General features: G+C 46.0%; 4 protein-coding genes across 6 annotated transcripts; 1 reads left to right on the top strand and 3 right to left on the bottom strand.

The window, feature by feature from the left end:
- The first annotated feature begins 1,374 nt into the window (after positions 1–1,374).
- LOC108093752 (protein lingerer) lies at positions 1,375–23,119 on the top strand. Of its 3 annotated transcripts, none has more exons than XM_043208295.1 (6): positions 1,375–1,452; positions 2,508–3,019; positions 19,580–20,703; positions 20,767–21,188; positions 21,371–21,462; positions 21,887–23,119. In XM_043208295.1, the coding sequence occupies exons 2-6, from the start codon at positions 2,870–2,872 to the stop codon at positions 22,010–22,012; spliced, it is 1,914 nt and encodes a 637-aa protein (XP_043064230.1). In that variant the 5' UTR covers positions 1,375–1,452; positions 2,508–2,869; the 3' UTR covers positions 22,013–23,119. The 3 variants fall into 3 exon arrangements, with proteins under 3 accessions (XP_043064230.1, XP_017049508.1, XP_017049509.1); XM_017194019.1 differs by having other exon boundaries at positions 1,388–1,968; XM_017194020.1 differs by having other exon boundaries at positions 1,388–2,166.
- Positions 13,139–17,039, bottom strand: LOC108093753 (pancreatic lipase-related protein 2). Its single transcript, XM_017194021.2, has 6 exons — positions 16,772–17,039; positions 14,732–14,831; positions 14,499–14,653; positions 13,966–14,436; positions 13,666–13,822; positions 13,139–13,610 (listed from the first exon to the last, which is right to left on the bottom strand). Exons 1-6 carry the CDS (start codon positions 16,821–16,823, stop codon positions 13,364–13,366), a joined length of 1,182 nt encoding a protein of 393 aa, XP_017049510.1. The 5' UTR covers positions 16,824–17,039; the 3' UTR covers positions 13,139–13,363.
- LOC108093758 (lysozyme) lies at positions 22,780–24,109 on the bottom strand. The gene is made up of 3 exons (XM_017194027.2): positions 23,965–24,109; positions 23,420–23,596; positions 22,780–23,363 (listed from the first exon to the last, which is right to left on the bottom strand). Exons 1-3 carry the CDS (start codon positions 24,029–24,031, stop codon positions 23,107–23,109), a joined length of 501 nt encoding a protein of 166 aa, XP_017049516.1. The 5' UTR covers positions 24,032–24,109; the 3' UTR covers positions 22,780–23,106.
- LOC108093761 (lysozyme) lies at positions 24,110–24,905 on the bottom strand. Its single transcript, XM_017194030.1, has 2 exons — positions 24,559–24,905; positions 24,110–24,493 (listed from the first exon to the last, which is right to left on the bottom strand). Exons 1-2 carry the CDS (start codon positions 24,794–24,796, stop codon positions 24,258–24,260), a joined length of 474 nt encoding a protein of 157 aa, XP_017049519.1. The 5' UTR covers positions 24,797–24,905; the 3' UTR covers positions 24,110–24,257.

The raw sequence follows: 24,905 nt of genomic DNA, 5'->3' as shown, positions 1-24,905 counted from the left end.
CAGGCAAAAATGTCATTAGAGCGGGTCCAAGTGAAAGTATCTGGATCTGCAGCGGCACGCGTATCTGTATCTCAGGAGTGCACTCAGTGAGTCGACAAATATGCACTCGGAGATTGCCAGGACAACTGCACACCTGTCGGTTGAAAGGGATCGAAAGGGGGCCTGCATCGGGGGCGGAATCGCAAATAGATTCCGTTGCCGTGGCAGCTTGGGGCTTCAATTTACGTCATCATTTCCATGGCGTCGCCAAACAATTTCCCCCCTCTGCTCTCCCGCCGTCGCCGTTTCACAAAAGCAGGCCAAGCCACAAAAGCGCCAGAGAGCCGGCTCTCCGCGTATAACACCTCTTGTTTGGCTTTACTTCCAGTTATTTACTTTGGCCCTACTTTGCTCTGCTTTCGTTTGCCTTTGGCCCACGCTTTGTTTTCGCCATTTCAACATTTGGCAGTTCCGCCCTGCTACTTGTTAGCCGACCGTCTTGTTTTTGACCTGCGCCCTCAACACCTATTGATCTGCAGAGCACCTGTCGTGGGTGACCAACTGGATAGGCACCTTCAGAACTTGGCTTTCATGATCGCAAGTGCGATCGATTCTTCTGGATTGTAAAAAATATTGAATAAAAGTAGCCAATGTAATAAAGATTAACAGTCTCAAAGTAGCTGTAACATTTAATATTTATTAATAATTATTATTAACCCATATTTGTTGTTTATAATTCTTACCAACTTATACTGCAATACAAATCCAATTTTCGATATAAAAAAGGTTAATAAAATTAATGGCCATTTCAAATTGGGTTGTTAGGAAATGCAGATAACATTTTAATAGCCAACTCTGCCAATTATTCTCTAAACAATGCAATATCTGACCCTCCAAACGCAAATATCCACCTAAGTTACGAGCCGTACATGCACGTGAAGCGTGGTAAAACCGCAGCAATTAGCCGAACAAGGCCCAAATGGCCAACCATAATTAACAGTGGCAAATAAAGTCGAGCGAACACAAATGTGCGAGCTGACAAAACCACAACAGACGACAAACCGGGCAATATCCACTGGCCAGTGGCTATGAGCTGGCCAAGCTGTCCAAGCTGGCAAAGCTGGTCCGAACTTCGTGATTTGTTTATACGGCTCTCAGCGATGTCGTGACGTTTGGCCCTTCGAGGCGGGAGAGTCCAGGAACAGAACAGCCAGAGTGGCGGACCAAACAACAAATTGGCAACGTGCTGAAAGCGGAGACGGAGTACGGGTCGTATACGCAATCTGTTATACGGAAAAGTCGCCGGCAAGCGTTGAAGAGCGCCTGCGCCGTCCAACGAGTGGGAAAACTATCCCAAAAGCGAGTCTGGAAAATCCTTGCTGGCAGTCGCACTCGCAGGCGCCACGGGGCAGGTTGTTCGATACGGCAGCACACGCGGCGTATACGTAACGTGGAAAAGGACAAGATTCTTTCGTGAGTCGAGTGAAGGTGCAAGGCTGCCGTTTAACAATCGCCGCTGTCCTCGCGCCGCTCCTGATCAATTAGAGCCCCTCGCCGAGCGGCTGACTCACCTGTTTTTCGGGTCAGAGTTGTTTGATTTGCTGCAAGAACACTTGGCGTAAACAAAACGTGTCCGAAGCACTGGAAGCACGCTCCAGTGCTCCACGGCTCTGGCTGGAAGTTGCGTCAGGCGCACGCAGCTTCCATGATGGTTTCGTGGGAAGCTGGCGCTGCTGCCTGGCGACATTCACCGTTCTGAGTTGGCCCCCGTTGCACGTGGGCTGGCCCAGCTACGGTGCTATTAAGCCTCAGCATCGAAGGCGGACCACCACTACCACAACTGAGACTACTGAGTGCCACAATCTACCATAAATAACCCAGAGGCAGCTTGTAATCAGCCAGCCAATCTCCCCGTTCTCCGTTCTCTGTTCTGCGTTCTCCAGTGCGTGTCGGGCCCTGTGATTCGGCCTTTGTGCAACTTTCAACCGTGTAATTGAAATTAATGATCATTGTGCGGATGTCTCCGTAATTCCGGTTTCGCAGTGCGATTATAACTCTGATGTTCTGCCCTGAAGCTTGAATCTTGAAGGAGTCCCGGCACTTTGCTTTATTAAAGCCTCGCCCCAGGGGCAAATATCACTCACAGTTTAGCGAAACGCATCTCACAAATTGCTGTGTGACAGCCAGGTGTGAAGTATTGTCCGGGGAAAATGTGCCACGTTTTCCTTTGAGAATCAAGTGGGAGCAGCTCCCCTGGGCACTGATTTATTTATTTATATAACAAGTGAGGAGGACCTCGGAACAATAAATGTTCTAAGCAGAGGCTAGCAATTGTTTTCCAGTGTCTACTAAATTTTGTTTGTATTCTATACCTTTGTTTGCTATTGAAAACTCAGGAAGCCATTGCACCTTCTTTTATGATCATTCATTTTGAAGTAATCAAAATCCAGCCTTTGGGGTGGCAAGAAAATGGCTTATTCCCAGCTTCTGTTTACACCGAAGTAAGCATCACAGAACTTCCCTTTCAGAATGCAGAACTGATTGCTGCTCATCAGGAGCCACTTGAAAAACAGAGTGCAGCATGCGAAGGAAAAAGAAAAGTGTAGTGATAGCGACCAGGAAAACAATCCGACTTTAGTGCCAATAGTGCCGTACGAAATGCTGCTGCCAGTGCCGTGCTGTTCGTGTCCATGTTGTGATTACATAATGAGACGTTGCTGAAAGTCAAAGTCAAAGGAGAAGCTCCCAAGTTCCCAGTGTGTGAAAGCCAGCCAGCAATATCTCAACTCGCCGCAAGCCGCAAGTCGCAAGAACGCAAGCCGAAGCAGAAGGCAAACAGAAGGACGCAGGACTCAGGAGGCAGGAGGCAGGCAGCCAAGGCAGCCGGAGGATGCCCTTCGGTCGCAAGTCCCCGCTGGAGGCGCTCGCCCTTCCCGGCGTGATGCTCGCCTACAAGTACAGCCAGTTCCGCCAGCGCCGCCGGGAGGCTGCCAGCCGACGGGTCACCGAGCGCGAACTCTCGGCGCTGCACCATAAAATCGTGAGTACAACTACAAGCGGCGGGCATCGGGCATAGGGAAACAAAGTCATTTTTACTCGCCAGCGGGTGGGAATACTCGTTCGGTGGCGGTTGCTTTCGCCCCCGAAAAGGATTTATGTTTATCACCCACGGGAGGTATTTCACGAGTTCTGCGTTTCGTGTAGATATAATTACTTTGCCGGCAAACAGTTACACTAATGAGTAGTATTTATAGGACTCAAATTGGGTGCAGAAGTAATGCCAAAAGCATAAAATTGTGGTATGGGATTAACAGACTAACATTCGTTAAGATTTTAATAACCTTTTGTTAGAATAAAAATTAAATATATTATACAATATTATTTTATACAAAAATATACAAAAAAGAAACAAAATATTTAAGTGGCCATCCTAATTCCATTTCAAAACAGGGCATTAAGGACTTCGTTCTGCTTGGTTTTTCTTCTCTTTTTGTTTATGTACCAGTTGGGTTCTTTTGGCGTCTTCCCCCCTGCTTCCCTGTCATCCATAAAACGTAACGCAATAAAAGAGGCGAATCGGCAAAACAGAGGCGGACGTTCATCAAAGCATGCGAAAGTCGGGTGAAAGTCGGGCGAAAGTCGGGCATCATTAGCCGCGTGGGGCAGCGGCAGTCAGGGGGAACAAAAAAACAGCACTGCTCTTGAGCCTTTTAAAGTGCCGCCCATCCTGCCTTCTGTTTGCTTTTGCTCCGGCCTCTCACATTTACAGCTGGCAAATAGTTGTAAAAATAAAAGCCACACACAACCCATCAAACACATCAAAACAAGGTGAGGCTCTGCTCGGCTTAGCTCGGTTTGTCATGGCCCGCAAAAGCAGGCAATAAAAAACGCCATAACTTGTGCCGTAGTTCGCATGTGTGTTTCGCTCTAAACTTATTTGCATTTTAAGGGTCAATAAAAAGTGTAAGAGCAGGAAGACAGAGACAAAAAGTTTTAGAATCGAGATTTCTTTGGCCATTTGCCGTGGCATTTGCCTATTTTTACGACGTACAGTCTTTGATCTTAGCCACCAAAAGAAAGCAGTAAGGCGATTACTGATAAACTGTCAAAGTCGGGTAAATATAATATGTATGTTCTTAATTTTTTGTAAGTAAAAGTTATTTTAGCATATACAGATTTTGGGAATTTGGTCTTCCTAATGTTAACTGTGCTTTAGACACTTTTACCCGTTAAACGCCTTATAAAACTGTTAGCAAATCTACCGGAGAGCATCAGTCATATATGGCATTTTAATGAAAAACAGTTATAAAACTCGGCTCATTTGCATTTGTTGCAGGACCAAAATGTGCAACGCGGCCGACTGCAAAGTGCCAAGTTCACTTGGGATTTTGCGAGACTTGCTTGAAATTTATGGCTTTCAAAGCCATAGACGGCCACGCCCACTTGCCGCACACACACATCCGCACTCTCTTGTCCGCACTTGGGCACTTGTACTCGTATAAGGAGAGTAGAAGAGGCAGCAACAACAATTGCAAAGTGCACAAGCAGGAAGAAAAAACGCTGGCAGCAGTGAGCCGGGCTCAACTGCTTTGCATAAAATCTGACGCGTGACTGTAATTTCTCTACGGCGACCTTGAGAAGCAGCTAACACACTGCCACACGCACACTACACACCACCTATACATTGGCCAAAAAGGCCAAACACACGAGAAATGCTTTTATGCAACATTAAAATTCACAAAAGCCCGACCAGACTGCCTTTCGAAAAATGCTTTTACAAATAAATGGCCCTTGGCCGGCACTTTCCGTCCACTTTTGGCTAGTTTATCAGGGAATTGGGAATACATTTCTGAGTCATACTAATTATGCTGAAAGTCCTTTAAAGCTGAACTACCGAAATGAAACATCAAACCATTTAAATAGGAAAAGCCATTACATTATTATTGTCCCTTATTTTTGTCTAGTCATAATGTCACGTTGTATTCGTTATCCAAGAATTGTTATTATCAACTTTTTACATCCTATCTGAAACCAATTGATTGGTTTTAAAATAAAATGTTTCAGTACAAATAGCAGAAAACATTGACATTTAAATGGAAATTTATAAACACAATATTATTAACCATCACCAATTCGATTTTTCCACACTTGTCTCGTTAGTATATAAGCTCTACGCGGTTATTGAGCTGACAATTCTCAAGCCAGTACCGCCCAAGATGAAGACAACTCCAATTCTATTAGCCCTGCTGTTCATCCGAGTAGCCGATAAGTATGATATGAAAGAATGAAAAGATTTTTTGATTATAAAAAGAAAAGAAGTTTGTAAAGCATGCGATTAAACTTGGGAGTAACCCAATTCTGTTTTTTATTTTGAAAAGTTCGTCAAGCAAAAGCAACAATTATAATAAATTTTTTATATTTTCACTGCAAGCTTAGATTAGACCGCGGAGTATACCCTATATTTTCGATAGGTTATGCCAAATAAGCCTCAGATCCTGGCCATAAACTCGCCCTTTAAAACCCTACACATACGACTCAAGATTTCCAGCTGAGCTAAGCTGTGTTAAGGCCGTGTAATCCCGAAAGGGGAGGAGCCCGCACCCACACACCCACACAACCTCGCGAACTCACACACACACGCACACTTCGTGTCGTTTCGTAATCCCCAAAAGTATGCAGCGACAAAATTGTCATTTACTTCGTGCTGCGAGAAGCGGAGAACCGGAAAAGCGCGCCTAAACCTCGGCCAAGGAGCGGGTCTTTCGCGATATGTTATTAATGCAAATACGCATAATATATAACAAGTTGATTAGCCGAGCGCGCGGGGAATAAGCTGGAAATGTGCCGAAAATGGGATGGGGCTAGGCAGACAATCCTTTGGCGGTTAAAAGGAAAACGCTGTCAAAACTTGAACTCTGCCCCTGGAAAAGGAGTCGCGTGACTATCCAACATCAGCAGGAAAAAACACAAAAGCCGAAAAGCCCAGAGCGAGACCTCAAGGAAGGACCTCTAACTGGACATTTTCGGTCAGGCAATAGAAATAGAAAATAAAATTTATAATTTACTTTGCAGAAAGGACGGCGAACGGAAGTTGTCACCTGGCGCGGCATTGGAGAAAGGTGCAAATTAATGAAGGACCGGTCTGCCACAAAGGTCAAGCTCTGGCCTTTGCTGGTGGTATTTCCCCCGTTCGTTTCGGCCTAAATTGAAATATAGGCAAGCTGATACACGATTATTAGCCGCTGCAGTTCCTGCAGTCGAGTGTCCTCTGCATTTTTCTCCGCTCCTTTCCCAGCTGCCGTTTGACCTCTCGCCAACCGCCACCGCCTCCTCCCCCCTCGCCCCTTCTCTAGTGAGTCTTTAGCAATAAATGACCGCACAATTTGACTTGGCACTTGCAACGTGCACACAAAAAATAAAAAAAAAAAAAAAATCCAGCTTAGTCATCCAAATGCCAAAACAGTTGCTTTGGCCTGCACTTTTGGGCTTGGCTTTGGTCTATGGCTCTCTTTTGGGGTCCTTTCTGAGTTGCCTTGGCATTGGCTGAACTTTCAAAGGGAGTAATGGTCAGACAAGGGTTTAATTATTGTACATACAATACAATAGAATTGAAAAAAAAATCATAAGTTTTAACAAATTTAGTTAATGATGGTATTTGCTTCAGCCACACTTACCAGACAGCTGCAAAATTCAATAATTAAAATTAACAAGCATTTATTGGGTTTACAATACCATATTTTTGGTAACTAATTTGGGCAAGCTACGAATTTTCCCGATTGTATTTTAAAAACTGCTTAATGTAGACGAAGGGTATCCAAAGACCGGTCCTTCATTAATTTGCACCTTTCTCCAATGCCTTGCCTTTCGTTTCCGCTTCTTTGTGGTCAGCAGCACAAATATTTGCCATTGCAGCTCTCCACCCGCCAGGAATCGCCTGACCATAAATCAGGCACAAAAGCATTTGAAAGTAATTCCATTTTGAGTGTCCGCTTGCCGATTGCCGCTTGCTGTGTGCTCGCCTTGGGTGTCATTTGGATCGGGTTACCTTGCACAAAGCCAATCAGAGCAGAAGCTGCTACTGGCACCTGGCCGCCTTCCCCTTGTCGCAGGCGCTTTCCATGGCGGACACTCGAAATAAATCATTAAGATCGGGCATTAGTCAATTCGATGGCAGCTGAGCCATTGCCGTTTAGCGGGAAATGGTCATTAAAGAGCGCGGAGGTCCCTGGACTTGGCACGCAATGCAGGAGCCGGATATCCGCTGGGCGGCTATCCACCTCCCCCTTTCCAAGGAGTAATTGAACTTTTGTGTCGCGGCAGACACGCAACTTTCCGCAGGATAATGGCAAGCGACGCGAGTGACGCCCCTCCGTCCTCCGACTCCTTGAAAGCGTCCAGCTTTGTATGCGAAAATGTCAGCGAGTGCTCCCTTTGTCGTCTGCGAACTTCCGCCTTTCCTTTCCCCCAGCGATCCCCCTGCAATTAGAGTGCATTAAACTTTAGTGTTTACGCATGGGGTTTGTTGTTCCCTTTGTCGCTGCCAGATTTCCTTGGGCCATCACGTGCTGCACCGAAAAAGGGTTGCGAAGGGTCCCCTGTTACTCCGCCCAGTCCCCCCGACTTCTTCCACCGACTTTTGGGGCGCGGCAATGCATTAGCGCAGGTCACGCGATGTCTGCACCACTATACTATATACTATATGGCATGTACACCCGAACGTACACGGAGGAGCAGCTGAAATCGGGGTATATGGTATATTTATGAGGGGGAATTTTCAATGTAGTCAGCAGACGTTTACCCGTACCTTAATTGCATTGATTGGAGCATTTAGAGTGGCTAGCCGATGTGGAACACGATACGATATGCGATACGATATGTGTTGTAATTATTTTCGAAGGTTTTCGAGTCGCGCATTAGGGCCGTAATTACGTGCATAGTAGGAAACATTTGCATATTTTTAAACTGCTATTATTTTAATCATCTTCGTTATTCAACATACAAAAGCAGAAACCCCTCTCTGGAAATGGTATCATTAAATTATTTATTATATTCTGCTTGATACTTAGTAATTGAAATGGTAATTAGATTACGCTTCATTTAATTGACCATCACAAATTCAATTTTTCCACATTTGTGTCGTGAGTATATAAGCTCTTCACGGTTTTTGAGCTGGCAATTCTGAAGCCAGTGCCGCCCAAGATGAAGGCAACTTTGATTTTCATATCCCTGCTATTCATCACGAAGGACTTAACTTTCTTAAACAAAAATATTACTTATTAAATATAAAAAACAAAATAAATTTGTAAAGCATGCAATAAAACTCTTAACGTTAAAAATTGGTTTAATTTCAAGCGAGCCAAATGGGCTAAGGCCAAACCACTTTGTTCTATGTCTCTGACCGGTTGCACAAGCCCTCGTTTATGGATTTCCCGAACTCTTTGCTTTAACCATTGTCACATTTCATTACGCGCCAGTAGAGATAAGCCCGCAAAAAAGTTTTATCCCCTGCCGAGCGGCTTCGATGCCACCAAGAATAAATAAAAATTCAGGCAAGATAATAAAAAATGGCAGGGACAGCAAAAAGAACCGGCTGCAAAAAGTACAATATATTGCAAATGGGGGAACGCAGGGGGCGGATGCGAAATTGGAACTGCGCCCACTGCACCAACACAATGGCGACTACACGCACACACACACACACACACCCACAACCGACCACGCCCACCCACCAGCACAGAGAAACTCCCGCCTCGGGCGATGCGTTTCGGTTTTAGCCCAAGGCCAGATTTCAATTAAAATTTATTGTTTGTGCCAAAACGAAAGCGGAATAAATTGAAAAATAATAATAAATTGTAATGCGAGATTTATTTTTAAATGGCGCCGAATGCATTTGTTTTTGCGGTCTACCCTCTTAAAAAACAATCGGCTTTCAACTGTTACTAAACACTCGCCACTCAATAAAGCCCCTCCGTTATACTATATATGTGTATATATTCGTGGGAAAATCGCTTTACAGCCCAACACTTCATCTGGGAACTCGTCTCAATATCCTGAAAGGGCTAAAGGGGGATCCCACCATGGCCAGTGAACATTTACAAAAACAAAAATTAAGGGAGGAAAAACGAAAAGAACTTGTTCCACACATGAGCTGCCCTGAAAGCAGCCGGGAAATATAAATAACCAAAGTGAAACTTTCAAAGGAATTCCCTCTCCGCCTCACAATCGCTGGCTTTTCACCTGCCCAACTGCATCGCCGCTTTCCCATTTCCCATTTCCCCTCTCTCTTCTTGTCATTTTGATTTCAATGAGTTCCCATCCGAAAATGGCATCGCTTCGGTTTCACTTTGCACTTCTGTGTTAAAAGCCCTAATTACACTCTCAGCAGCTGTCTACCTACCGCCCATCAGCCACGCCCACACATCCTGGCCCACATGTGTCTAGTTGGCAAATTTGACACTTTTCTCATAATTTTGTATGGCTGGCAAACAACTATGATGTACAGAAAAAAACAAGGGAGCTGTTGTTACCTTTTAACATCGCCTATATTTTACCCAAGAATATCCAGTGACTTAACGATTACTTTAAATATCTATAATTTAGAGTACTTAATTTAATATGTAGGAATAACATTACAAATTAATAAGCAAACACATTATTTTATATTCTTTGAAATTCACTTAAGGGTTCCAAACTTAGAAAGCCTTTTCATCGAACTTGTCATCCGAATTATTGATTATTTTTCACCGTGCACTTTGGCCAAGTGGCTCTATGCTCCTGTCGTGTTGTTGTTGCTATTGTGGCTGGGGCACAGCAGCTGCACTCACGGGTGTGTGCTGCCTGTTTGTGTTGGCCAGAGTTTCGCAATTAGCCCAGAGCCTGACAATTGATGGCAGGCGGAGGACGAGCCCCGCTCCTCCCGGGAAACCCACACAGGCCCCGGAGTAGATTGCCTGTCCCCAATTAGTTTAGTTGTCGACAAGCCATTTCTCCCCGCGCACACATATTGTTTGATTTGACTTTTATGGTTTATAATTGGTTTTTAATGTGGCCGGTAATTAGGAGGCAGCGCGGGAAGTGGACCATCTTAAAGATTTAATTGCCCATATACCAGCGACACTTCCTCCGGTGGCCGCCATAAAGTTGTCTACATAAAATCGCTTGATTTACGCTCCGCCATATTAAATGCAATAAATTCACTTAGCGGCAGCATGAGCAAGAGAAAAACTCACTGACACGTGAACGACGCCTGATACAACTGCAATATTTCTTCATGACAATGTTTTCCAGGCGAGCATGCCTCAAATAAAGAAGTCAAGAGCTGCGGGGAGGGGTGGAAAATCGGGGTGTGGGTGGAAACTCGGGGTGTGGGAGTGGTAAGAAAAATGTGAAGAGGGGCCGCCGTTGAAAGTGGGGTAGGTCGTTGTTCAGCCCTTAATGGAATTGTTGCCCCCACTTCGCAATAATCGGTGCATGAAAAGCAAAGTGCAGCGGCGCGATAATATAGAACAACAGAAACATCAGCAGGAAAGTCATATGCCAGCACTTTCCCACAGAATCGTTGGGGGTGAAAGGGGGAAAGCGGGGGGAACACAAAGCTCTATATCGATTTAATTAATTTTCCTTTCCTTTAAAGCCAGCAGCAGGTGCCGAAAACTGAAAGATTGACTGACTGACTGACTGATTGCAGTACATGCAAGCTGTTGTAGGGGATTGTGTTAGATGAGGTCACCTACTTTCAGGTGTCAAAGTGCCTCAAGTGGTTAAAACAAGTGTGGCAACAGATTTGGTTTAAGTGCGAAAAAAAAAGCTTATTGTTGGATGTGTAAAATAGAGAAAAAAGTTGAAGTTTTCCCACTAAAACGAAGAATTTGAGTTTGAAAAATCAGGTATCCTTATAAATATACACTTCATTCAGCACTCTTTTATTTAAGCCGCTTTTGTTTCGGTTTCAAGTGGCGTGTTTACAGCTGCTTTAGATCATTGTTAGATTAGAGAGCTAGTCCCTTGTTCTGACCCCACCTTGTTTATTCAGCCGAAAGAAAACGGCCACCGTTTTCCACCCGCTTTACCACGAAAAGCACACATGTGTTTAAGTTAGAGCAAACAAGAATAGAGAACAGTCACGGTATTAATAATCAATTCCAACCTCAATCAATCAGCAAGCGCTCATTGACAGCTCCAGGAATTCCTCCCCTTCCTTGAAATCAACCCCCCATATCCTTAACCCCCCGATTGTTCCTTCTAAACCTCATTAGCCACCGCATTTTTGTGAGTCAGCAGCGAGTCGTTCGCACGTGTCTCCAGCAGTTGTCGTCTGGTTTTCCATGGCATGCCTAGCAGCCATAGAGGGGCGAATTCCAGGACAGGGGGCAGCGAGGGGTTAACCAAGGCTAAGGAGTGTTTTCATTATTGGCCTACTTTACCTGGCCGCCCACCGCGAAGACGTCCATAATTGACAGTCGGTCTGAAATACGCTGGAAATTACGAAGGGAAATAAGTGAATGCACAATCACGGAGAATTTATTTGATTGCTCAATAGGCAAATTGAATGGTATTTATATGAATTCGTAGGTCGGTTTACCTCGTTTTTCTTTCGAAAGGGAAATGGGTTATTCCTTTCAGATGGCGCCTTAAATAACTTACAATGTAAATAGCTAATGACTATTATATAAAGAAAAGGTAGTTATTTTAAGCATATACAAACTAATGAACCTTTTTAAGAAGCTAACCAGTTATGATCTTTCGTTGACAAGCTTGACTACCTTCGAACCTCCATCTTTTAATGACAAACATATTTACTGCCCATTTAACCCGACAATCTTGACAAGAAATGCCGATTTGATGACTCTAATAGAGTCGTAAAAAAAGATTAAGTTTTACAACCAATTACTCAAACCTTAAACATGGACTTTCGTCGGTGCTCCTCCCATTTTGTGCCCCTGGGATTGTGCAACTCTTTATCGATTCGACCGAAACCATTTAGATGTGTCCGCTCATCAAGACCTGGCGGCCATTAAATATAAATTCGACAGGCAGTCGGCCATCTGCAGTTGACCCAAAAAGCCACTCGACTGGGGACCTGTGCCAGGAGGCCCGAAACTAAAACTCACAAATCATTGAACGGTTCGGCGTGGAGGTGCATGAGCGATGGGGAAATTGCATCTGCATTCGGTTGCCCGAGAGCCTGGCTCATTAATAATGCAGCCGGCGTACGGGGCTCTTCATTTTCCCAAACCGAGGCCCATTTACCCTTCCGGCTGGCCACACCAACTTCCACTTCCCCAACATCCCCAGCTACCCAACTTACCAACTCGCCGCGACTTCCGCCGCTCGTTAGGCGATGGCTCGTGAAATGAGCTCCGACGCTCATTGCACATTATGGCCCACGTCCTGTATGGCTTCTGTTGCCGCTTTTCAGACCAGTTTTTTCCAGTCCTTGCATAATTACAGACGGCGGCTGCAACCAAGTTAATAAACAATTTGCACTCCATGTGGCGAAGGCGCCTCCTTGTGCTCCTCTTATTCATTAATTACTTTTTAATTGCGCGCGCAATAGCTCAACTTCGAGCCAACTTTTGTTTCGCTTTTTGTTGCTCTAACTTAATGCCCGCGGTGCGTATACTTAATATTTCGCTGTATATATTTCGGGTGCTCTTCTAAGGTTTCCCCTTGCGTCATAGGCGTATCCACTTTGCATGTCCCTCTGCTCTCCAGGGGGGTCCTTTCGGCGGGGTTTGGGCCAACTAAATTAAATTACTTGCCTTTTAGAGCGATTGTCATGATGAGTCACGGCTAAAAGTGTGCAAATTGGGTCTCCTCCTCCGCTGCCTTTTTCCAGTTTTTTCGGGTATGACGAAGGTTTTGCTGATTGTTGCGTTGGATACCTGAATTTGTGATGAGGTTTAAAGAGGGAAAGATATGCGGTATAGATTTTGTTAAACATACTTGTGTGTGGCTTTAAAAATTGTAAGCAGAATTTAAGCAGCTTTCTCTGAAGGTTTATAACATTTCTTTTTTTGTTCTATTAAACACAATGTCAAAGATTATAGTTCTTCCAAAATCGTTTAGTATACATCTGCGCTGTCACGATTGCAGGCCACTTTGAGCATTCCTGCCAATTTCCTTTCTATCATAAAGCACCCCGTTGTCACGGTTTATACTTAGGAATATTTATTCAAACGGCTTACAAATGCCCTGATTACGTGCTAGAAATACTTAAAAGGAAGATCACAAGAACTGTTGCCTGCAAATGCAACATGGAGCTGAATCGTGGGTGGGGTTGGGGAGTCAAGCGCCCACATAAATCTCATCCAATGCTGGAGGACACTCTGGGGAAGGGGAAATTGCCCCACTCGAGCATTCTTCGAGAACCAACCGAATTTCGTCACGTCAGTGAGAACCTGTCAATGTTGTTGCTCAGAGTGTTGTTGTCCTCGTCCGCCTCCTCGCGTCCTTCGTCCCGCTCCTGCTGGCCCGAAAGCCACCGACTGACAGATGGCTGTCTGGTGGCATTAGGTGGCAATTTGTAGGCAATGGGCAGCCGAGGAGCCAACGAGGCAGTTGCCCTCGTCCGGCTGCTCCGTCCAAACGGCTTGGCGTCGTTCGTATCCAGAAAGAACTTGCCACGAATCCTGCAAGCGGGCTTTTTCAGATGGATTCGCCGGGATTGAATGGTTTCCAACTCACCTGGGATCCGCCCCCAGGCCCATGAGGGCGGGGCCTTTTCCCGGCTCCCGGCAAATGCCAAACATTTCGGAGGGCTCGCAGCGCTGGGCGGGGAAGCCTCGGGGTTGCGCCACACTCTCCACAAAGTACTCCCACGCTCGCTGGTGGCTGCAACCAACTGCAAGGGAAATCGGAAAAGTTGGTTTAAGAAAAAGAAGCCCAGGACTAAACACTATACTCTCGAAATTTGTGCTCTTAAAATCTTGTTGAAGAGGCTTCAAGCATTTCATTTGTTCATCTTCCCTGTAATCACGAGCTTACCAATTATCCCCAACCAGTTGTTGGCAATATTCTGCTTGGCACAACCCGGCTGCAGTGGCCTCCCTCCGTTGGGATAGAAGTCCGCATGCCCCATGGGCGCCGGGTTGCCCAGGAGGCCTCCGTCCGTGTGGATGACGTCCACGAACCTGGCGTCGCTGGGACTCAGCCGCCGGTTGGAGCTGTTGCCCTCGAAGAGCGGCAGGGCGGGATCGAGGGCCGTGATCCGGGGCAGCTTGATGCCCCACTCCTGCAGCTGCTTGCCGGCGAACCCGGCCACCTCGGCGCCCAGGCTGAAGCCAATCAGGTGGATGTACTTGGCGGGATAGCCCCTGTCCACCAGGAAGCGCAGGAACCTGGCCAGGTAGCGGGCCGTCACCGGGAGGTTCTCCACGGCATTCGAGTACCAGGGCACCGCCGTCATCGCGCTCCAGTCGATGAGGATGACGTTGTAGTTGCCCCTCCGCAGGAAGGCTGTCCGTGGGGAGATGGTCAGGATAGGTTTTCAGACAGAGATGCCCTGCTGTTCCACTCACCGTCCTTCAGCTCCTGGCTGCTCTGCCGTTCGCCGGTGGCCGATTCCGAAAAACCGTGCAGATAGATGGCCAGCGGGTAATTGAAATTGAAATTGCTCTGCGCCAGCCGGGCCTCGTCGCTCAGGTGGAGCATTTGGGCGGCATTGCGGTTCCGGCTGCAAGGGAGGACCAGTTTTGATGGCCCCTCAATATGCATGAGCTGGGATCGGAGGACAGGCCAATAGCGGGCTTACCTGGTGTACAGCATGAACTTGATGTCCTCGCGCTCCTTAATCGCACAGCACGTCGAGCAGGATCCACGCGGAGCGGCGCTGTAGAAGATTGGGGAGCCAGCTGGGGAGTAAAAATAACCATTAGGATCACGAAAAATATAAGAACCATCACGCAATTTCCTGAAGGAAGAGCTGATAAAGCAACCAATTATTCAAAGTTTATAAACAAAACGGTACACCTTAAATACGTTCTTACAACATCCGCTCAAACTTTAGGCGGAAATCGAATTTGTCAAGTGCAAAACGCGAGCAAATTTATTTAGAGCTCGGAATACAAAACTAATTGATTCATTAGCTTCATTAGCTGGCTGGCAACGCGCCGAAATGCCAGGTAGCCATAACCATAACACAACAATAACAAACAGTGGCAGCAGCGACAAGCCCAAACAAAAACAGTGGCAAAGAAAACGAAACTGGCCTAACGAAGAGCGACTTGGCCGTGAACTTGAGGGGAGTAAACTGAAAAGAAACGAAACGAATCGAGTGGAATGGTATGCAGTGGCGTGGAATTGGCCAACCGATGTACAAGTGTCTGTGGCCACAAAGACAGCACGTGACGCATACGCCGCGTGTTACGTAGCAGGGGCAAGCACAAAAAAAAAAAAAAACAGAAAAAAAAATAAACGAAAACAAGTTTTCATTTCCATCAGGTTTTCGATGTTCGCACGGCCAAGAATTTAATCAGATCGATCGGTGGGTGGGTGGTTGAGGAGGCAGCACCACCACTGTCAGTGGGTCAACCACATTGGGATGTCCATGACGCTGCCTTCTTCTGTTTTCGCTCTCTTTGTTTTGCTACACATTTTCATCGCCAGCTGCGAATGCAAACGGATAACTCGCTTGATTAGATGCCAACTAACAATGACGACGACCTTAGCCAATGCCGGATTCATTTGCAATTCCGTCCACTTATCACCTTCCGATTTCTCTCTCCGAAAACTATATCAACTTTTAAATGGTCTTTTGATAATTATTATTCTACTTTGATAGAAAAATTATTTAATTATAAATTTTCAAACAAAGAAGGAAAATAGTTTCAAAGTCAAGATACCAGCAATCAAAACCACTTATTAAAAATCTAATTACAAGTTAGTGTATCTCCACTTCGATTTCCGTGATCCTTTTTATGGCTTTAACCATACTCCAAATTTTATGTATGTGGCTTAAATATCTTTTATTTATGTAAATGTGGTGGCTGTGTTCGTTTTATTTATTTTTTTTTTTGGCTGCAGGGCGGAAGAGTTTGTCGCGCTTATTTATGAGGAATGTTCAGTGGTTGATGGCGGTGTTGCCATTTTAGTTTTCGTATTCTTTGTTTTGCTTTGCATGGCTCTGTTTCCACGTTGTTTCGCGACATCATGCCGTGCATTTAATTCGTATTTCGGTTTTAATTATCATGCTGCTGGCTTTAGTTTAAAGGTACGTTTGGCTGGCAGTTAATTAGCGGCTTCAAGCCATGGGGATCGTTATGCTTGCACTCAGAACTTTACGGGTACCGGCTTTATGCTTCTAGCCAAGTGGTTCCCCGACTGACATTGAAATCGTTTAAATCGGTGTGGTTTACGCCATTAAGAGTGTGATAAAGTGTGGCTCGTAATGATCTACTTAAGTGGTGTAAATGGGAAGGCGGAGAGGGGACTTTTCAAGTGATATGCGATACACAGATGATTTGTTTGGCCAGCAAACATCTCTCGAGACATCCCATTGTTCCACCCTCTGTGATAGCTCACTGGCCATCCAACTATCTAACCACTTGGCCATCTGACCTACCCCAAAACAAATATTGCCGATGGTCAACAATTGAATCTTTTGAGTGCGCGTATCAACAAAGACGCCAACTTGTTTGGCTTACAGCCACGCCGCCTTGAACTTATGTGCACAGTACCGCCCCCTCCGCCCACTTGGGACACGATTTCCCAGCTGACATTGAGGCAGAATCAATGCTAATAGATGCCACTTTCGGTCTCAGCCGCCGCTTCCAGTCGCGACGTCTCGACTTACCGAGCAGAAATGTAAATACGTTGCATAATGTCGAGGCGGCCGGCAACACCATGGCGAAAACGATAAAATAGTTTAAATATTGGCTCAAGTTCTACGACGGTTTGCGTACGATGAACCCCCGATTTGGGCGTGCAGTTTCAATTCACTCCCGTACGCGAAAATCAACATTCAAATCGGTTTCCGCCTTGTCTTGTTCATTTATTCGCTATTGTTGGCTTAGCTAACGCAAATCGCGATTACGATCGATAGGGAAAACGCTCTGTTCTCGACGAGCGGCGAATACTGACTGAACGATCGGAACTCCCGATCCGTCGAGCTAGACTCTCTGCCTCAGTCGACGCCGCTGCCCGCGTCTCCGTCGATCTGATACACAGAATTCGCGAGGCCCTAAAACGAAAGACTGAGGCAACAAACTTTAGCGCGTCTGTAAGCCGTAATGCGTTCCGTATTTAAATGAGTTAATCAGGCATGCAAAGCCGGCCAAGATCGTTAAGTAGTTTTCAGTTTCCTGATAGTCGTGCGTCCAACACCCACACCACCCACACCACCCACTCGCCCACTCCACGCCGGGCATTCGAAATGAGCAGCCCACCCAGGCGATCTCGCCTGGAAGAAGGCAGCCTAAAGTTCAGCCGGATCCATCTGACAGGCAGCTCACCTTGACCAGATGAGACTTTCCGTTTCGATTCACTTATCGCCCCTCAATCGCATCCAACATCCGACAGACATAAAGGGGCAGATACGTATTGGATCGTTGGCTTAGGTAGTCGAGAACAAGCAGTTAAATGTTTATGGTAAGATACAAAGTATTTCGAAAGCTTAAAGTAGAACCTACGTTCGACATTCTCTCACCTTCAGAATACATTTATTTCTTATTTCCTATAAGCAACGGTTATTTCGAATAAAAAAGTTACTTCTCTTAAGGTCAGAGTGGAACTTTGGTTTTAGTTTTGTCTTTTCTGACCTATCCTCTGAAGATCACCTATCTTGGCTTTCTGTAGGTCAATTAGTACGCCGCTGAGATGCACATTAATCAAATGAAATATAATGGCGTAAATACCTTTCAGTCAGGGCATTGAAACTTCGGTCCTATCATTTCTTGAATCATTTCAATGCGGGCGTGCGATTTTTCGGTTGGCTTGCTGTTTTCTCAGCTGTCGATAAATACATCGAATCCATTGGCAGTACTTCCATGGTCGCCACATCGATGACCACTCAACCGGTGATTCCTCAGCCGTTGATACAGATGGCCCAAGATAATTGCACAAAGATTCTTGGGACATTTGCGGTTAGCAACCGAACACTTGATTGATTTGCCATTGCTTGCATAACCCACCAAATGCCAATTAAATGTATACCTTGCAAACGTGCAATTAAGCCGCAGAAGCCTTGAGTGGCGAACAATTTTCACGTTATTGGATGAGACATTGAATGGCCACCAAGTGCAAGGGCTCCACTTCAAAGCCACCCAGTCAAGGAAATTCACATATGTTCTAGGTTCTACCTCAAGAACAAACTCATTATTCGCACTCACACTTGAAGTTGTGCAAACAAGGAAAATGGAAATATGAACTGCGAAAAATACTTTACAACTTCCTCGAGCCGATTTAATGGTTTGCAAAAAGTAAATACGATTGGCTCTGCAACAAAGGGAGCAGCACCCAAAAATAGCCATAAGTACTATTAATAGCTTAATGCGATCGTAAACCAGTTCATTCAATCAACGCTTTAAAAGCTACTGAGTCACTAAATTAATTGCCCGAGGGGTCGGTCAACAATGGCAGTTCTTATAAATGGAAAGATTCGGTATCAATAACAAGCATCATATGTTCAGCGATCCGCCAGTCTGAGGTCGAACACCCAACCTGACCTCAGAAGGCGTCTATGCAGATACTGAGATTGGAGATACAAACTAAACACATCTGAGCTCATCTCCGATTTGCATAATCACTCGTTGATTTGGTGCGGAATTGGACCGTTAGGCACTGCGCAGATTGCAATCGACCGATAATCTAGCATATTTAAAATTTCATTTATATTACTTAAAGTGTCGTCTGCGAAAGATACTTTGTCCGATCTTTATGAACAGGTCAAACGGCTTCTGCTTCTGGCAAAGACCTTCAGTCAATGTCAACACGATGTTATAATTTACAGCTAAGTAGCTGTGAGCTGAGTTGACAATGGGCCAGGTTAATATAAACCTACTAATTGGCCAATTGATTCTACCCTTTTGCTTGGGAATCGATGGTGGTAAATGAAATTTATGGGATACTCATGGGAATGTTTTTATTAACTGCCAATTCTAAGAAGACAGCACTAGAAAGCTGTTAAAAAACCAAGTATTCGAATTATCACCAATAAATACTTCATAAAAACGAAGTTCAAAGAATTTTTAACAGTCGACTGGCATAAAAAACAAAAATTTACTTGTTTCGTAATTATCAACTAATGTACAATTCAAACTCTTACAAAATTAACTTCTTCCTATTAAAATATAATTTTCTAAGCCATCTTTTTTTTAATGGCAAACACTTCGAGCGGTTCTTTTTAGGAAAGTTAATGCCAAACATACAGGACTGATACGACTAAGTATATCTTTACTACCTCGCGCTTGCTTAAGCAATTAAAACAAAACGAATAAAGGTTCTTTCCGGTTAATAACCATTTTAATCTGCAGCTAAACTTTTCATCACCGATTACGAGCATACTTTATGGCTGAGAAACACAGAAAATTTAAAGACACAATTCGTAGCGCTTTTAAAGGCTCACAAAGATTTAATCAGATTACATTTATCTTGTTCGTTCCAGGACAAGCTGCTGAGCAAGCTGGAGGAGGAGAGCGAGCCGGACCCGCCCACCTCGCAGGAGGACGAGTGTGTGATCTGCATCAACGCCCGCGCCACCATGCAGACCTCCCCGTGTGGCCACCGCGTCGTCTGCCGGCGGTGCTTCGTGAAGACCATACAGAGCGCGGTGGCCCAGCGGCTGCTGCCGCTCCGCTGCGTGATCTGCCGGGCGCGGGTGAACCGGCTGACCTCGTCCTCGGGCACCTGGCGCATCCAGGAGTCGGCCAGCAGCTACTCGATGGGCGCCAAGAGCTGGGCCTCCGCCGGAGTGGCCGCCGGCGGGGTGGTGCCCTCGGCCAGCTCCTACTCGATGAACGACGCGCACAGCGGCCACCACTCGTTCCACCAGCCCACGCTGCACAAGTCGGCGGTGGGGCGGCACCACCCGCACCACCCGAACCACTACCCCGCCCCCCGCGGTAGCACCGGCACCACCCACGGACGGGTCTCGCAGTCGGACAGCCTCTACTCGATGAGCTCGACGGGATCGGCGGCCTCGTCGGCCTCCGGCTACTCGCACTACTCCAAGACGTCTTCCATATCGAGCAGCGGTCCCTGCTCCCCGGCGCTGCCGGCCGTGGCTTCCAGCTCCCATCACCTGGCCCCGCCCTCGCCCACCAGCCACACCAGCCACACGCACCACACGCACCACCCGCACGGCCTGGCCTCGCCTACTCCCTCGGGATCCTCGGGCAGCTCGCTCTCGCCGCGGGAGAACGTTACCTCGCACTCGCACTCGCACCACGGCGGCTGTCCCAGTGGCTGCTCCGGCGCCGTGCCAAGGAAACCGCTCCACACGCTGACCAACTGCTCCTCCGCTCCCGCTTCCGGTTCAGGTTCCGGTTCTGGTTCCGGTTCCTCCTCCAGCGGAAGTGGCAACAGTGGCGGCGGAGGAGGAGGAGGAGCTGGAGTGGCTGAGCGCGGAGCCAGCGGAATGATGACGCCCACGCACACTTATCCGGGTCGCCGGCACGTGAAGAACCGACTGATGGACATCCAGAACCGCCTGCCGCCCATCAAGGAGTTCCGCAGTCCGGCCAAGGTGCCGCATCCCTCACCCGTGCACGTCAGCAATCCCAGATTCCGGTGAGTAGATCTATGATATCAAAAACTTATGATAAAAATAAATCTATAATGAATTCCGTACAGCTACTCCACTTACACCAAGTCCAGTGCCCACGAGCTGGCTCCTCTGCTGCGGGACTCGGGATCGCCACCTCAGCCACGGCGGCCCAGTCCCATGAACATCCAGCTGAGCTGCTCCGCACTGGCCCCGCCCCCTTTGAAGGCGGGCGGGGCAAAGATCTGCCCGCTGACCTCGAAGAACTCGCTGCCGAAAAACGCTTACGTAATGCCCAAGGACAAGAAGCAGCCAGCTTCTGCTCCGCAGGGGAAAGCCACTGGAACTGCCGCCAAGTCAACTCCCCAGGGAGCCAGCTGCTCGAGGGCCTCTGCAGGATGTGCTGCCGCCAGTTCAGGATCAACAGGATCCGGATCGGCCAGCAACGCCAAGCCCACGTCAAGCTCTTCCAGTCGCAGTTTTCCGCTTTTCTCCGCCGCCAGCAATCAGAGTGAGTAATTATTTAAGAAACTTGTAAGCTTTAACTAAATCCGAAAAAATACATTTAAATGATACGATACATGGATTATACGTAAAGAATCTCTTGAAATTTCTTTAGATATCTTAAAACCTAATAATGGTGCCTTAATAATAATCATACTCAAACTTAATTCCATTACTTTCGTGTTCCAGGAGAGAAGGCTGACAATAAGAAGAACGAGTCCGTTGAGCGCAAGAAGAAGGAGGAGAAGCTCAAGCTGAAGGCTGAGAAGGAAGCCAGGAAGGTGGGTGATAGGGTGACAGGGTGAAATTTGCAGGGAATTGCAGAGAATTCGGGGAACACCGGTTTCCGCTTTGTTTGGCAGATGCATTGTTTTCCCCCTCAGAGCCCCGGAAAACGGGCTGTACGTACTTGTATTGTTTGTAATTGGCCTCGTTCCCCTTTTTCTTTCTGCCAACTGTTTCGGAAAAGTTTTTCATTAATCGCGGGCGAAAGGACTTACGGAAGTGGGTGGCGAAGGAAAGGGGAAAGGGAAGTGGGTGGGGGAGGAGGAGGGGGATATAGCAAGCCTTTTGTGCCGGCAAAGCATAAATTTGCAAACTTATGAGCACGGGAGCCTCATAAAGCGCAGGCAATTCCGAATTTCTTGTTTATGATTTGCACTGCATGCAAACAAAGTTATTCATTTTGCATTCTGCATTTCGCAGGAGGAGAAGCGACTGGCCAAGGAGGAGGAGCGCCTGGCCAAGCAGCATGCCAAGGAGGAGAAGAAGCGGGGCAAGAAGGAGGCCAAGGAGCTGCTGTTGGCCAACGATGGAAACAGCAAGAAATGAGGAAAGGCGAAGTGAACGGAAGGAGCCCAATTAGCCAGCAAAAACGCATATTTCCAGTTGCAATTTTAGACGTAAGGACATCACAAAGTACCCGAAACCGTACTATATCAACCCGGATCGGAACGGATCGAATCATATAGCCATAACTCACACCGAAACACATAAGACGAGCTTGATTGTATTCTTAGGATTTTGTCAGTTAGCCATAAATCGTTTCTATAAGTTTCCTACCAAAACAGAAAGCAGAAAAGAGCAAAGCCAAATATTATCCTAAACATCATTAATCAACATTATTGATACCTTAAAACGAGACTCTGTATATATTTTATTTAAAATTATTTAAATATGTAATTGGTTTGGCTATTCAAAAGAGAAACCAAAATGCCAAAACTTTGTATGAACGATAAAAACTTGGCAGCCACTTATTTACTCACTTTTCTCGCATTAAATGTATTCTTAGTTTTAAGCAGAAACTTCCACTTAGTTTCCCTTAGTTTACTTACCACTTTCATAACTCTTCACCGTCTAGAGATATGATAAGAATATATATCGCTGCCTTTGGTTCGACATTGCCTCAGTCTCAGCTCACCTTTCTCATTACCAATTTAAAGGTTGTTGAAACGATTTCGATTTGAACAGATTCTGATAGAAATATCCGTACTAGACCTTTTTACCTTCAAGTTTCCGAATACTACTAACAAGATACCCTTAAATAGAGAGAACCTCAATCGAGATATAGAACCATGACCACTCAAAGGCAACCAGAGTTAGAGCAAAGCTTTAGCAACCGTGAGCCCGAATCCGGATATATTAATAAATATATGCTACCAGTATGTTAACATGTTGACTAACAAATTACAAAAATTAGTGCATATTAAAGTAGTTTTCATATACCCCTCTATATATATTATATATATATCTGTATCTGTAACTAAATCTATAGATTCCATGCCTATATTGGAAACTGTTCAAGCGGCAAACATAAGCAATGTTTCGATGTATGTATGTGTATATGTATGTGTTACCAGGATTGTTTTAAAAACAGAAAGAAAAGCCCCGCAGAAGGGGAGCAAAGAAACCCAATAAAGAATCAATTATGTTGAAGGAGCCGCTTGCCCCTTGATGATTTCCTCCTCTGCCAATCGCTGCTTGGCCTTCAGGCACTGGTTGAAGACCCTGGCGAACAAGTTGGGCAGCTCTCCCCGACACCCGAGATTCCCCAGCTTGTGCATGGCTCCGAAGTCCAGGCAGTCCACGTGGTCATCTCCGTTGCAGTCCTGGCCGAACTTAGCCATGTAGTTCTGGACCGTGTTGGCTGCGCAGTAGGGATCGTTCACGCAGTTGGTGAAGGCTAAACGGGGGATACCGCACTCAGTTGGATAATCAAATGGCAGATCGTGGACTTACCGCCATCGGAGAGGTCTGATTCCGATGGCAGAGTCAGCTTGCCCGCCTCCACCCAGTAGGCCCAGGTGATCCGGAATATTCCGCAGGCCCCATTCACGCAAATTGCGGATGCGTTGCAGCCACTCATTGTTTCGCACAGACAGTCCAGGCAATCTTCCGTGACGGGTTTGTTTCCCACTAAGTACACAGACAAAAATTTAGTAATCCCTCTGAATGTTTCTCAATATTAACTGGAGATTTTAACATAAAACTTGTTATCAGTTACATGGTGTTTATTGTATTTTATCTAAAATTTGGTCTGAAAATGATTTTTTTGACTTTAACTCTTGTTTGGTTTTCGTATTTCAAGAGGGAAGTGAAATTGGACGGATGTTACAGCCTGTATAGTATAAAGCTATTCCGACAAACTGGCTTTTCAGCGAACTTAAATGGATTACCATAATTATAGAGCATTCTCTACTACGTACTAAGCCTCAAATGGCACAGTGGCTTGGCACTCAAAATGCCTTTGCGGTCGTTAACTTTTATGGGCGGAAACCACTTACCCTCATAGCTGGAACCACTGTGCACTAACAGCCACAAACAGGCAAAGCCGACGAGTAAACGAAGCATATCTGAGCTTTGACTCTGATCGAGAATCAATAATCGAGAACCCGACCTGCTGCTGCCGTGTTGACCACACAACTGATCTTAGTTGGCTTACAGCCACTTGTTTATTAAATAAAATTTACGCCTATATTAACAATGCAGTACTCGCACATAAATTACGCGGGCTCTTCCCCATAAGTTAGACACTGAATGCTAGTTTAAATACTAGTTTAAATGCATTGCCCAAAGATTAGCTGGGCTGCTGACTCTTCCCCTCCCGAATAGCTTTTCCCAAGCAGCGTTGGAAGATATTTGCGAAGGTAAAGGGCATGTCCGCCTTGCAATTGAAGGGACCCATGTAGTGAATGGCCCCATAATCGTAGCAGTCCTCCTTCTCATCATCGTTGCAATCCTGACCGTACTTGGTCATATAGCTCTGCAAAGTGTCGGCTGCACAATAGGGATCGTTGGCGCAGTTGGTGAAAGCTGAAGATACGACAAATGAACAGATCTAAAGTATATAAATTGTTTAGTTTATAGTTTATTCTTACAGCTGTCCGTCAAGGGTGAGTCGCCAGGTATTGTTATTCTGCCTGAATCCACCCACTGATCCCAGGTGAGCCTGAAGATGCCACATGCCCCATTCACACACACAGCCGTGGCGTTGCAGCCACTTAGGGCCTCACACATACAGACCAGACATGTTTCTGTGATCGGTTTCGGGCTCCCGGGTTCCAGAAGCGCCCCACAAATCGTTAGGCTCACTAACAACACGAATATATTATGCATATCTGAGCTGCAGTATCTGAATTCACTTCCGATTCGATGCGTTCCGCGATTGTTCAGCCACTGAATCGTTTTCAGGTGCGACTGCTGATTTTTATTAAGCACTGAACTC

This window comes from Drosophila ficusphila, unplaced genomic scaffold (genome assembly GCF_018152265.1).
Source record: "Drosophila ficusphila isolate 14025-0441.05 unplaced genomic scaffold, ASM1815226v1 contig_414, whole genome shotgun sequence".
In the NCBI taxonomy this organism is placed as follows: domain Eukaryota; kingdom Metazoa; phylum Arthropoda; class Insecta; order Diptera; family Drosophilidae; genus Drosophila; species Drosophila ficusphila.
Note: the sequence above shows the minus strand (reverse complement) of the source record. Positions and strands in the feature narration are given on the sequence as shown.